Below are 15494 nucleotides of genomic sequence, written 5' to 3' on the forward strand. Positions count from 1 at the left end.
ACCTGCTTTTCCATTTGGACAATTTTCGTTTTTAAGGAGTTCTCTTCAGTGAGGTTTTGTACCTCCTTTTCTGACTTGGCCAATTCTGCTTTTTAAGGAGGCATTCTCATGAGTGGATTTTTGTGCCTTTTTTTTTTTTAACTATTTGGCCTATTCTGTTTTTAAGGTGTTATTGTCTTCATTATTTTTTTGTACCTCCTTTACCAAGCTGTTGACTCTTTTTTCATCATTTTCTTGCATCACTCTCATTTCTTTTCCTAATTTTTCCTCTACCCAACTTATTTGATTTTTTAAATCCTTCTTGAGTTCTCCCAGGAATTCTCTTTGGGCCTGAGACCAATTCGTATTTTTCTTTGAGGATGTGGATATAGCGGTTTTGACTGTGTTTTCTTCTTCTGAATTTGTGTTTTGAGCTGCCTTGTCACTATAGTAATTTTCTATGGTCAGGTTCTTTTGTTGTTGCTTGCTCATTTTTCCTGGCATATTTCTTGACTTTTAACTTTATGTTAAAGTTGGGCTCTGCTCCTGGGGTGGAGGAAGCACTGTCCCAAGCTTTAGGTTTTTCATGCTGCTATTTTTTCTGGGAGTATGATTTCAGTTGTTCCAAGGCGATATAATCTAAAGAGCAGTGTAGTAACTGCTTTCTTGGTCTGTGCTCTGGTCTGTGATCACAAACACTCTTTTCTGCCCTGGAACTGCGACCATGGTTCCTACTCCACTGTGGTTTCACACTCCATTGTGCTATTGCATCTCCTTGCCCTGGGCTGTGACCCAGAACCTAGTATGGGCTATGCAACAGAGTCTTGCACCCAGTGCAATGCAAAAGTTCCCTTGTAATCTCCTCATTACTAATTATCTGACCTCCTTACCATTTGCGGGCTGAGGGCTCTGGAAGCCTCCACTGTGCATTCAGTTGCCCCCAAGGCCTGCTGCTGGCTTGCTGGGGCATGTCTTACACTGAACCATCCTCCACTCTTTTCCCAGGTAGGACAGAATTTTCCTGCCAACTTTCTAAGTTGTCTTGTGCTGGAAAACTGTTTCACCCCACCCTTTTGTTGGTTCTGTCACTCCAGGATTCATTTTGAGATGTTATTTTAAAGTTGCTTGGAGGGGAATTTGGGAGTCCCTGCCTTTATTCAACAATCTTGGCTCTGTCCCTTCTTTCTATGTTTTGTATTGATCCTGATGATTTGTGTGGATTTTATATCCTACACTTTTCTAAGTTACTGATCCATTTAATTCGACTCTTTAAGGTTTTCTAAATGTATCATATTATCTGTGCCAAAATATTTTGGAGATATTTATCTATTTCCGAGAGCTAAGGCCCAGCAAGCAGGCTGTGTCTTAAGCTTGGCATAACAATAGCCCTTTGCATTCAGGAAGATATCACCCTCTGGCAAAGTATAATATTTAAATTTAGCTCCCCCTGTTTCCCAGGGCCATCCATCACATATTTACAATCCCTTCTCCTTGTCACTGAAAGGTACTACACTCCTGTTTCCATCACAGAACTCCAGTTCTGTGCCCCACAGGTTGGGCATGACCCCCGAGACTTGAAACAATGCTGTTTCCTGAGGACCTGTGGGAACAGTAACTCAACACCTAAAAATGGTTATGTCATAATCCAACCCAGTATGTATATAAGACTAAGCATGTTAAACCTTCCTTCCTAGGAGGGGGGAAGGCTTCCAAATGCACACATCATTTTCTTCACTCTGAAATTAATTAAACTTCTGTTTCTTTCCTGACTCTCCTGTCTGAAGCCTACTTTGTTTGTTTGGCTCTGGGCACAAACAAATTAGAAGCCCATTGCAGTCCAGCTGACATCTACACAAAAGCAATAATTTTGTTTCTTCTTTACACATGCTTAATCCTTTCTTTTTCTTGTCTTATTACTATAGTCAGGATTTCTACTATTATGTCAAAGAGAAGGGGTGAAAATATACATCCTTGTTTCACCTCTGACTTCGCTGGAAAAGATTCTGGTTTATTCCCACTGCATAATCATGCTACCTCTTGCTTTTAGATATGTACTATTTATCATGTTAAGGAATAGTCTATGTATTCCTATTTTATAGGGGGTTGTTTTTTTTTAAACCAGAACTAGGTGTTGGGTTTTGTCAAAAGCATTCTCTGCAACTACTGACATGATCACTTGTGGGGGGAGGGGAAGATTGATATGGTTAATAAAGTTAGTAGTTTTCTTAATTTTAAACCAACCCTGCACTCCCAATAAAAATCCAACCTGGACATATTTTTAGCCTCTTTGCTAATATTTCATTTAAAATTTCTGCATTAATTTTCATCAGATATATTGGTCTATAGTTTTCTTTTTCTGTTCTGACTCTCCCTGGCCTATGTCTCAAGATGACATTTGCATCATGTTAAGATCTCTTCTTTTGCAATTTTTTTGTAAACAATTTAAATAATATTGGAATTGTTCTCTTAAAATTTGATAGAATTCACCTGTGAATCTCTCTGGTTCTGGATTTTTTTTTCCCGTGAGAACTGATTTATGGTTAGTTCAATTTCTTCCCCTGAGATTGGGTTGTTTTAACTATGTCACATTAATTTGGGTAGTTTCTATTTTTATAAATATCCATTTATTTCATTTAAGTTGTTGGTTTTAATTGGCATATAGTTGGGCAAAACCGTTTCTAATAACATCCGTTACTTCCTTCACTTGTTGTGAATTCTTCTTTATCATTTTGATACTGGCAATTTGGCTCTTTTTTCCTCCTCCCCTTTCCAAGACAACAGCATCTCATACGTGACGCTTCACCTGCTATCTCTAAGCCTTCACATTTGCTGTCCTTTAAGCCTCATGTCCCTGTCCATGAATCCTTGCTTCCTTCAAGATTTAGCTGAAATTCTACTTTCTGAGGGGAGGCCTTTCCAAGTCTCCACAGCTGCTAACAGTTAGTTTCCATATTCATGTCTATTGTATGTACCTATTTACACACCTGTTACCACGCCAGCTCCTTGAAGGCAGGGGCTGTTTATTTTTTCTTTCTATTTTCACTACTTAGCACAGTGTTTAGTGCATAAGCACTTAAAAAAAGGACTGGTGATTGACTGATCGATGGAAGTGTGTGCTGGAGGCAAACTAACCCTCTAAACAATTAACCTTTCCATCATTACACATCCAGGAGGCAGAATGCTATAATGAATATGCTGGATTTGGAATGAAAAGACCTGGGTTGTAGTCGTGGCTCCAAGACTTACAGCTTTTGAAACACTGGGCAAATAAACCAAATTTCATTTTCCATATGTGTAAAATGGCTATAATACTTGCACTTTTGTATACTGGCTATTTCCAAATGTTTTATGTTAATGCATTTTAAAGCTTAATTAATAGGGCTAATTAAGTTTAGTGTTTTCAATTTCCTCATATTTAAGCCATTAAAGCCTTAAATTGAACTAAGACTTTTGGGACACCCTGAATATTGACATATATGTATGGACCTAGGATTGTTCTGAGGAAATTTCTTCAAAACTATGACATTATATGCCACCAAATGGAACAGTGACTACAGTACTAGATCTGAAGGCAGGAAAGACCTGAGTTCCAATGAAGCCTCAGATAACTTACCAGCTGGGTGACCCTGGACAAGTCTCTTAACCTCTATCTGCCTCAATTTCTTCATCTGTGAAATGGGGATGATAATAATAGCACCTACCTCTCAGGGTTGTTGTGAGGATCAAAGGAAGTAATACTTATAAAGAGCTTTTTAAACCTTAAGGTGTTATATAAATACTAGCTATTCTTATTCACTATTATTAAATGTAAGTTATTATTGTCATCATCATCATCACAGAGGAGTTTAAGGGGATTTGATGAGGAATGCATGCACTTCTACCTGCAAAATTTTCCTATTTTCTTTATAATGGCTGAAATCCTCCTTCGGCTTAGAAAGTGACTCAATTCCCACAGGCTTTGCAATGTTTTAAATTAAAAAAAAAAAAACAAAAAAAAACAAAAGAAAAAAACATTTTTCAAGCTAAAGATATGTTTCTATCACAACACTCTGCCTAAAACAAGTAAGGATTACATGGTTCAGAAGCTACAAATATGAAATCATGCCTTTGTAACTTAAGCTTCTAAAAAGAAACTTATGACTAATCAAGAATGGTCATCAATTAAATTTAAAGGAAATACAAATAATACAAAATTTGGTTCAACAGGGGAGAACTGGTAGTGAAAATGTTTTGTTCATATACAGTCAGAGGACCTGGGTCTGAATGCTCGCTGTTACCTACACACACACACACACACACACACACACACCTACCTATGTTACTTATATAATTTTTCATGATTCATTTGTCTTCTATGGGACAAATGGGAATGTTGGATTAGATCAACTCCAAGGCCCCTTAAAGCACTAAATCCTATGGATAAACACATATACAGAGAGAGAGAGAGAGAGAGAGAGAGAGAGAGAGAGAGTTGGGTTTTTGGAGAGACAGAGAGAGAGTGAGAGAGACTGTGAGAGAGAGAGAGAGAGACAGAGAGAGAGAGAGGAGGGAGGGAGGGAAGGAGAGACAGAGACAGAAAGAACGCCTTAAAATATATTTATATTCACACTGAATTTTGTCTTCTAATTCTACAGGAATGAACTGTTCCATACATTAGTTTATTTTACTTGATAATTAAAACAAAAGCTCATTAGACCCTGCAGGTTTCTTCAGCAGATTTCTGGGGATATGTATGGCTAAATGTACTAATAAGTGTTTGCTGCAGCAAAGTGAATGGAATGATGCAATCACAATTGGGAAGACCTGGAATCAACTCTTGCCCCTGGCACTTAATCCCGATACAATCATGGGAAGACGCTTAACCATTAGACTCCAATGTCATTATCTATAAAACAAAGTCCCTATAGTACTCTCTCCTCACAGAGTTGTTTTGAGGTTTAAATTGGACAATATATACAAAAGGCTCTGTAACTGTAAGGGTGGGGGTGGATGTGTGTGATTAAAAGAACTTTACACTTTGCCAAAGGTAATCCAGTCTAGTTTCATTGGCCATTTTTTTTTGGCTGGATTAAGATACATACAAATATATACATATACACATACACACACATATTCATCAACAGGTTACACAATCATCTATCTAAAGTCATACTATTGTCTACATAACAAGCATTTTTAAATTTCTTTTGTCCGAATATAGTTGGGCAAAACTCTTTATAGAGTGATTACGGTTCTCCTTTAGAAAGCTCTACAATGTTCCATTCAAGCACCTACCATTTGCTAAGAACCCACTACATGCCAGGCATTGTGCAGAGCTCTCCAGGGCCTGGTAAATCAGGACAATGTCATATAAAAACAAGAGCATCTGGAGGTCCTTAATATCTCTAACACTAGGTCTTAGCCCTTTTTGTATCTTGGACCCCTCTGTCAGTCTGGTGAAGGCCGTGGACCCCTTCTAAGAGTAATGTTTTTAAATGTACATAAAAAAAAAAAATACGAACAGAAAGAAAACCAATTATATTGAAACACATCCACCAAAATATTTTTAAAAAATCAAGTTTATGAAAGCAAATTAAGAACCCCATATCTATATGGGTCCATTTCTGAAATGTTATGCTGGACATTAATGCTGTGTCCAGTTATGAGATGATTAGGGATTTAGAGAACAAGGCTTTTCATTCAATTGTGTTCCTTTGGGAGATGAGAAGTTCAGGTCAACTTGAGCAAGAGACCACATGGGGTGGGTCTTAGAGAAGGACCTTCAGAGTCCATGGATCTGGCCTGTCTCTGCATCTCGGCTCTGATGAGTCATGTAACCTTTGTTGGAAACAATTTGCTCATCTCTAAAATGGGAATAATAAAGACTTGACCCCCTCCTACTCTAATAGTTACTTATATAACACTTGACAGTTTGCCAAGCGCTTTTATGATGTCATTTCATCCTCATAACCACCTATGACACACAGGTGCCTGTTACTAGGAAACAGATTAAAAGGAATTTTCCCAGGATCACACAGCTAAGAGACACGAGGCAGGATCTGAACTTGGTGCTCCATGCCTGCCCCTAATGTGCCATGCAGGACAAGACAGAATCAAGTACTGGGTAAAACACAGGTGTCATCTATGTCTAAGGATCACAGGGCCACAGGAGCACAGACTTGGAGTCAAATTAGAGAAAGGAGATTCAGACAAGTGGACACATGTGCTCTCTGGGTCCCTCAGGGAGGAGCAGCAGGCCTGGGAGCTGAACGTGGGTCCCCAAGACTCTGACTCTCGGACTTTTCCTCCTCATGCTGCTTCCTCAACAATCCATAAGATTCAATATGTGATAGGAGACGGCTTACCAACCAACAGATTAGAATTGTGTAATAAAACAATAAGAACAATTATATGTGGTAGATAAACAATAAATATTTAATTTGGAAGGAAAAAACTGTTCAAAATGATTTAAAATTAATTCTCATCCTAGAGGGTCAGCTGAAATAAGAAGTGATGTTTAACGTAGCAAAATGAAGACAGAGAATATGACTGCAGTTTTCAAGTATTTCAGCGTTTGTTCCATGAAAGGGCATAGATTGTTTTTCTGCTTAGCTCCATAAGGAAAAACTAATACCAATGGGCATAAATGACAAAGAATTAGAATTCAGCTCAACCTAAGTCAAAACTAAGTATCAATTAGAGCTGTCTAACAATGGAATAAGCTATATTACATAGACTAATTCGCTCAACTTTCTGAGGAAGCAATTTCACATCATTTGAGGTATTTAAACAGAGGTTAAATAACCATTATCAAGGATGTAATAACAGGGGGTAATTCTTTCTACAACCCCTCCAACACCAACTATTCTCCTCTTTTGTTATTTTCTTTTCAATTTTTAGGAAGTGAAGGCTCAGTTGTTTATTTGCATTTTATAGTGGGAGATTTCTTATCCAAACAAGGGACAAAGGAGATCACAAATAATGAAATACACAATTTTGATCAAGTGAAACTGAACAAAATCATGAACAAAATCAATGCAGCTTTCAGTTTGAGGGGAAAAAAAGAGAGAGAAAGATATGGAAACAACTAATCAAAAGTCACTGATAAAAATCTGAAAGACAACATACATAGTAAGTGACACAAATACCCAAAGCCAGGAAGAACAGTGGAGTCAGAACCGAGCCCCTTTGGCCTCTGCCCTCTGAGCAGCTACAGCCTCCAACCCTTAGAAAACCTCTCAAAATCACTGGTGTTGGCAAAGGATGTAACATCAGATAGAGACCTGGGTTTGTTCATTGCAATGATGCCAAAGGGGATGCATTTGTCCTGCTACCATCCAGGCAAGCTGGACCACTCATCACATGTAGGCAGGTTAGCCCTCACCTTAGCCTTCCTATATGTCCAGACTTCATGGGTTTTGCTGTGTCTATTAAATTTATTTGTAGCCCCAATACTTTGTATGTAGTAGGTGCTTAAAAATGCTTTTCCCCTTATTCATTCGCTTTCATTTGCATCCCTCAGCAGGAAATGGTCAAAGGATATGGACAAAACAGGGCTGGAGGTGCTGGGTGCGTGTGTGATACTGATACATAATAATGGACCTCCTCCAAAGATCAATAACTCCTTGGAGAAATCTAAATTTAAACCACTTCATGCCCAGCGACCTGGCAAAGAGGACGGAAGATGGCAATAGTGAATGTTGGACAAATAAGCCCGAAATAAGCACAAAAGAGAAGATACTGAAAATTAGAAGAGAAATGGGTAAATTGGAAATGAAAATAACCATAGAAATAATAAAGAAAATTAAAACTTGGTTCTTTGAAAAAAATAATACAATCAATAAGTGTTTAGCCAATTTGATTTTTTAAAATCAAATTAAAAATAGCAAATGAATAAGGTGAAATCACAATATACTAGAAGAAGTAAAAATAATTATCAGAATCTGCTCTATGTATAGTTCTGATAACACAGAAGAGAGGAATACCTTCCAAATATAAAACACTCAAACTATAGTCCCTAAACAATCTGATAAAAAAGAGGACAAAAAATTAATTACTGCAAAGGAACCACCAAAGAAAAAGCCCTCAGTTCTGACAGAATTACAAAAGGATTATATCGGCCTTTTAAAAAGCAATGAGTATCAAAAACTGAAAAGGAAAGCAACTCTACAAAACTCCTTTCATGGGAATAGTGTGGTCTTAATATCTAAACCAGGGAAGGATAAAACAAAGGAGAACTATAGACCAATATATTTAAGGAATATAGATTAATTTTTTTTACTAAAATTCTGCCATGCTATAGCAATGCAAAGAAATTATACATTATGACCATGCTGGATTTATACCAGGGATGAAAGGATAGTTCAATACTTGAAAAACAATCTACACAATTAATTATAATAAAACAAAAACATCCAAAGCCAAAATTCTTATCTCAGTAGATCCAGAAAAAGTCTTTGACAAAGTACAATCTTCAGTTATGCCAAAAACCCTGCAAAACAGAGGCACAGAGGGATTATCTATCTAAAACCAAAGCAAACATTATATGCAAAGGGGATACACTAGAATCTTCCCAAATAAATAAAAAGTAAAGCAAAGAAGCCCACTCTCTGCTATTTGCAAAAGTTCTAGAAATACTAATAGCAATAAGCCAAGCAAAGGAAACTAAAAGTATAAAGACAGACAAAGGAAATAAAGCCATCCTTATTTTCTGAAGACATGACACTTTACTTAGACAATCTTAGGGAATCAGCAAGGATACGGAAACAACTAAATGTTTTGGCAAAGCTGCTGGCTACAAAATAAGACTTCAAAATTAACAGCATTTCTATGTAATAAACTTCAAGCAATGACAACGAAAGAAAATCGGATTCAAAATGACTACAAAATACATATAATATTTTAGGGATTTAAAACTCAACATTTTAAAAAATGAGTGTTAAAGCTCTTGCCGTGCAGCCTTGAGACCGGCTAGTTGTGTTACTGGTAAAGATGCTGAGGCCCAAAACGGTAAAGTGATGTGGCCAAACTCACATAGCTTCTAAGTAGGTGGAGCCTCTGACCCTAAGCCAAGCAAATTTCCCACTTTATCTCAGGTACGGTATAACCATGGCTCATGGTCCCAAGAAACATCTGAAGCGTGGAGCAGCTCCAAAGCATCGGATGCTGGATAAGTTAACAGGAGTTTTTGCTCCAAGGCCATCCACGGGTCCCCACAAGCTGAGGGAGTGTCTCCCACTCATCATCTTTCTGAAAAACAGACTGAAGTATGCCCTGATGGGACATGAAGTAAAGAAGATCTGCATGCAACAATTCATCAAGATTTATGGCAAGGTCTGCACTGATATTACATACCCTGCTGGCTTTATGGATGTCATTAGCATTGAGAAGACAGGTGAACATTTCCATATGGTTTACGACACAAAGGGAGACTTTGCTATTCATCGTATTACAGCTGGGGAGGCTAAATATAAATTGTGCGAAGTGAGAAAAACCTTTGTGAGTACAAAAGGTATTCCCCATCTGGTGACCCATGATGCCCGTACTATCCGTTACCCAGATTCTCTCATCAAAGGGAATGACACAGTTCAGACTGATTTAGAAGGAGGCAAGATCACTGATTTTATCAAGTTTGATACTGGTAACCTATGTGTGGTGACCTATGGAGCTAACTTGGGTGGAAATGGTGTGATCACAAACAGGGAGAAACACCCTGGCTCTTTCGATGCTGTCCATGTAAAAGACGCCAATGGCTATAGTTTTGCCTCTAGGCTCTCAAACATTTTTGTTACTGGCAAAGGTAAGAAGCCTTGGATCTCTCTTCCCCGAGGAAAGGGCATCCGCCTTACAATTGTTGAAGAAAGAGACAAGAGATTGGCAGCTAAGCAGAGCACTGGCTAAATGCTTGCAGACAAGAATTTGGAGGGTTTCAATCAAATTGAGAGGTTTCAATTTTTAACAAAAAATGTGATTACCCTATAAAAATATAAGATACACAAAATAAGAAATGGGTAGCTTAACAACCCAGTCTTATCAAGTGAAACTGAATAAGCCACAAATGCCTTTCTCTTTTTTCCATGGATTAGGGTACCGTGGGTATGAATGTTGCATAAAATGTTAGAAGATGTACCTGCACTGGTTTTGCTTAACTGCTTTTCTTTGTTACATGGGATGGCTCACTGATTGGAGGATGGGGAGAGGATATATCCAAAAATGGCTGATGTGAAAACAAAAGGTATCAAATAAAGAAAAAAATTAATGTTAAAAATTGTTTTTACATGTAATTGGCTTGGGCTGTGTGAGAATGACATACTACCAAAGTAAGTTTACAGTTTTAATGCTATACCAATCAAACTATCCAAGAAATACTTTAAAGAACTCAGGAAAAAATAACAAAATTCATTTGGAGAAATAAAAAATGAAGGGAAACTTTTTAAAAAAGTAGTCATGGAAGAGGAACAGCACTTCCAGACCTCAAACTATATTATTAAGCAGCATTCAAGAAACCCATTTGGTATCTTTTTTTTTAAGAGAGGTAGATAAATCAAACAGAACAACTGAAAGAGAATCAGAAATAACAGAATCAATAATCCAGTGTTCAATAAACTAGAAAACACGTAGGAAAAATAGAAAACAGTCTGGCAAGAAAGTAGAGTTGAATCAACATCTTATGCAATATTTCCCTATGAATTCGAAATGAATGTGAGAAAATAATCAGATCATTTACCTTTCCCAACTCTGGTAAGATATCTTTTAATCAAACAAAGGATAGAGACAATTACAAAAGATAAAACAGACAATTTAGATTACATGGAACTGAAAAGCTTCTGCACAAACAAAATTAATGCACCTAGCATAAGGAGGAAAGTAGCTGAATGGGAAAAAAATCTCAAAAATTTTTCTTATAAAAGTTTGGCATCTACGATTTATAGACACTAATACACACACACGGAGATACACACATAGACACACGTATTCACACAAATAAGTGGTCAAAGGTTATGAACAAACAAGTTCTCAGAAGAACTGCAAACTACTAACAACCATAGGAAATAATGCTACATGTCATTAATAGTAAGAGAAAAGCAAATCATAAGAACTCTGATGTTTTACCACAAAGGCAGCAAATTGACAAAGATGTCAAAAGACAGGAACAGTCACTGTTAGAAGGGTTGTGGGAAGATATTCAGACTAGTCCACTGTTGGTGGAACTTTGAATTAGTAGAGCTATTTTGGAAAACAATTTGGAATCATGAAAATAAAGTGGTTGAAATGTCCATACTCTTTCACCTGGAGACTCGGCAACAGACTTATATCTCAAGGTGGTCACTGATAAGAATTAAGTTCTCATATATAACAAAATGTTTAGAGCAGTACTTTTTGTGGTACAAAGCTTTGGAAACTAAGTAGATATCCATCAATTAGGAGTGGATAAACAACTTGTGGCACACAAATGTAATGAAATATTACGGTGCTGTAAGAAATGACAAAGATGATGATTATAGAGAAATCTGGAAAGAGTTATACAACCTGATGTACAGTGAAGGAGGGCAAAGACAACAATATACACCAGAGCTGTACAACTTTAGGTTTTTATTGAGACAACTGATGATATATTTTGATTTGCCATTTTAGCGAGACCTCTGCAGGAGCTCAGCTTCATTTACTACAGCATTTATGTAAATTTCTATGCTTGTAGGTGGGCCGCATTTTGAACAGCCCTGATATACACCATGACTGTAACAACATAAAGAACCACCACAATACAAAGAACAAGTTTGGCCCCAAGGAAGAGATATGACAAGATACCTTCTCCTATTCATTTGCCAAGCTAAGTAAGAGATTCACCAAATAGATGCCCACTGACCAAGGAAGAGCCAAACAAATGATGGTCCATGGACTATGACAAACGAATCAACGCAGGCCCTTTTTGTGGCAGCAAAGAACCAGAAGCAAAGTACATGTCATCATTTGAGGAACGTGAGAGCAAATTGTGATACAGAAATATAACAGAATGTTACAGTGCTATAAGAAGTAATCAATATGAACAACATTAACAGCTGGAGCTCACAGAACACTTTCAGGCTTATAAAGTGCTTCACAAATATCATCTCATTTGATCCTCACAACAGCCTGGGAGGCAGGTGCTATTAGCATTCCCATTTTACAGATGAGGAAACTGAGGCACACAGGGGTTAAATGATTTCTCCAGGGTCACAAAGCTGCTAAATAGTGTCTGAGGCCAGATTTGAACACAGAATTTCCTTCCCCCAGGTCCATGCTGCTCATTCAGCAAGCATGGGAAGACTTATGTAAACTAATATAAATCAAAGTAAGGAGAACCACAAAAAGAACTTACGTAATGATTACACTGCAAATAAAACGAACACTAAAAACAACAACTGAAAGCTGTTCAATTTTAATGAGCAAACTTCTGCAGGAGGGCATGTGAGAACACACCTCCATCCCTTCTTTACGGTGGTTGGGGCAAACCGGAGTGGAACAACGCATGTACTGTCTTAGTCTTGGTGAACTGTTTTTTTCTCCTTTTTCTTTTGTATTACAAGGAAATGCTCCCTTGGTGAGGGAAGAAAATAAAAGTAATATAAAAAATATTAATAAAAAAATTCTGATGGAAGCCAAACCCAGAGTAAATGAAAAAACAATGATCGTCCAAGAGATGAGAAAGTGAAATAGGCTATCCTATTTTTGGAAGAGACTTAAGGGACTCCTGGGATAAAAAATCACCTATGTTGAAAGATTTGGTCACAATTTCGGTTTTATTTGCTTCACTGTTTTTGTTCATCAAAGAGATAGTTTAGAACTAGGGACGTAATTTCATGTATTGAAACAACTGTTCACTATAAAGAAAAAAAGAACCCACGAAACTTGTTTTATAAAAGGGATTTAAAAAATTACACTTCAAAATGTTCTCTTTTTATTATCAACTAACTGCTACCCACTTTTGAAATGCTAGAATACTTTTCACCAAACAAAATTCAAGCAGTACTACTTCTATTACCTCACTAATCAATACAATATGTAGAACTGAAAAATGAATACCTAGAAGGAATGATGTGAATCGTGTTGGGTTAGTGGACAAAAAAAAAGGAAGCATGCTACTCTGAACCTAAAAAACCCAAATCTGTAAGGCTATTTTTTTAAATAAATAAATACATTAGTGAAGGATTATTATTTTAATCAATCATCATCTTCTTCCTCTTCTGAAGTTCACTTTTGAGGGCACTACCATCCTTCCTGGTTAACTTTTCACTGACCTTGCACATCCAGTCAGTTACCGTCCATCATATCTGCCCTCTTCTCTCCATTCACACAGAAACCATCTCATGGCCTTTCACCTTTTACATGGGCTATTAAACAAACTTCCTATGTGGTCTCTCTCCCTTAAATCTCTCTCTACTTCAATTTACCTTACACTCAGTTGCCCAAGTGATTTTTTGAAGCCGCAGATGTGACTATAAAGGCCTTTAGTGGCTCCCTATAAACAGTAGGATCACATAGATACTATTTCTTCACAAACTCACATTTCACTACATTCCCAGGGTTCTACTTCATGACTCCCCACCATGTACGCTGCCACTCAGTCATCCTGCTGTCAGCTGTTTCTCACACATGACTCTCATTAAGCTCTTCTCCTGCCTCTGTACTGCTATCCCCCATCCTGGAATGTGTCCTTCACACCTCTGCTCATTTCCTGCAATCTTCTCGAGGAAGCCCCGGTTGCAAGTGTCTGCCTCTCTACGGATACTGCATAGCTCCTCTGCATGTACTGTATATATTCCTCAGCTCCATGACAGCAATGACTCCCAGGGTTAGCACAGTTTTTAGGACACAAAAGACACCTTCTAAATGCCTGATGATGGATTAGATGACGTACACTTAATGTTCCCCAAGGGCCTCCAGATGCTCTAATAGAAATGTACTAACAGTTATTCCAAAAAAGATAAAATCGGGTCTTAAGTCTCCAATACACACTTTGTATCTTCTAGTCTTCTTTGAGGTTATGGAATTTTATAGACACACACACACACACAGAGAACACAGACAGCTGGAAAGAACCATAAAGATTACTAACAACTCCAAGCCTCTCATTTTACAGACAAGGAAAATGAAACCAGAGAGAGAAATTAGAAATAGATGGGATTAGAATATGAATCTTTTCATACGGCTCTCTTTAAACCACACACCAGTTCCATCTGCTTCTGTAAGCACATCCACCCACAAATACAATTTTCTTTCTGGAGTAAAACTCATTCATTCAGTCAATGGGCACTAAAGCTATACGGCATGAGCCAATCATGGCAAGAGGACCAACTGCCGACAAGCAGAGAGCAAACCACTGCAGAAAAGTTCCCTCTGCAAATACATCAACAACAGGCTCTGCTGACTTAGGCAAGCCCCGCCCCAACACGGGCCGAGGTGAAGGAGGCCTGCAAGGTACATGCTGGATCACCCTCTCTCTCGACCCCTTGAGGTAAGAGAACAACAGCAGCAGCAGTCTCCGTGCTGCTCACCCGGACGGGGTCACTGCCCTCCAACTCCCCCCCTTCCAGCACCTGTGCCAGCCACTACAACAGACACGGGAAGCTCACAGTTGGGTCACTACTTATCTTCCAAATGGGATGTACTTGAAGTGCAAGGGAAAAATGGATCCTCTTCCACAAGACGTGCTGAGCTAACTTTGGTCAACTAAAAAGTAAAAATACTTTTCTATATTTTCTCTTCTACATGTAAACTAATGCCAATGCAGCTACACGGTAAACGGAGAGAGCTTGGGGACAGAGAGACTTGAGTTCAAATCCAGCCGAGGACACCTACCAGTTGTGTGATTCTGGGTGAGTCCCTTAATTTGTACCCGCATCAGTTTCTTCAACTGTAATCTGGGGATCCTAACAGCCTCTACCTCCCAGGGCTGTCGTGAAGATCCAATGAGATAACAACTGTCAAGAGCTTAGAACAGTGCCTGGCACTGTCATTACTACTGCCATCATTATGTAAAAAAAAGAGAAAAATGCGCTTCAAAATCCTTTAAAAGAACAATTCTTCCTTGAATTGGGCCATAGAATATTAGCTAGGATAAAGACTTCCTTGCATCTAGAGCTCAGCAGACTCAGGACAGTAGAGACAGGACCTAACCTGAGGACCCAAGCCTCCAGACACAAGCAACCTAGCCCCTGACTTCTAAGCAAAGTGCTGGCACCGTTTATTTTGCACAGCTACATTTTAAACTTGGAAGGTATAATACAGGCAAAGCTCCTGATGTGCTGCAGATTTGGGGATAAATGTCCATGAAATTAAAAAGAAAATAAAGCACTGATAAGTATTATGTTACACAGGGATTTAGACTTCTACCAAATGCCTTGCTGAACTGGCTTCACCTTTATGTGAAAGCTCATTTACAAAATTAGAATTGGCAGTCCTAGCCACCAAATCAGGAAGCTGCCTTGATTTTCTACAAAACCAGCGATACTTTCAAGTTTTTCTTCTACTAATCCAAAAGTCTGGGGATGAGAGGA

General features: G+C 38.2%; 2 protein-coding genes across 4 annotated transcripts in view; one reads left to right on the forward strand and one right to left on the reverse strand.

Moving 5' to 3' along the window:
* Nucleotides 1-15494, reverse strand: part of EIF4G3 (eukaryotic translation initiation factor 4 gamma 3) — a 385863-nt gene that overhangs the window by 131798 nt on the left and 238571 nt on the right. The window lies entirely within an intron of this gene.
* On the forward strand, nucleotides 9067-9858 carry LOC118835514 (40S ribosomal protein S4, Y-like). The gene has a single exon (XM_036742706.1). It carries the CDS (start codon nucleotides 9067-9069, stop codon nucleotides 9856-9858), a length of 792 nt encoding a protein of 263 aa, XP_036598601.1.

Source organism: Trichosurus vulpecula, chromosome 2 (assembly GCF_011100635.1).
Source record: "Trichosurus vulpecula isolate mTriVul1 chromosome 2, mTriVul1.pri, whole genome shotgun sequence".
In the NCBI taxonomy this organism is placed as follows: Eukaryota; Metazoa; Chordata; class Mammalia; order Diprotodontia; family Phalangeridae; genus Trichosurus; species Trichosurus vulpecula.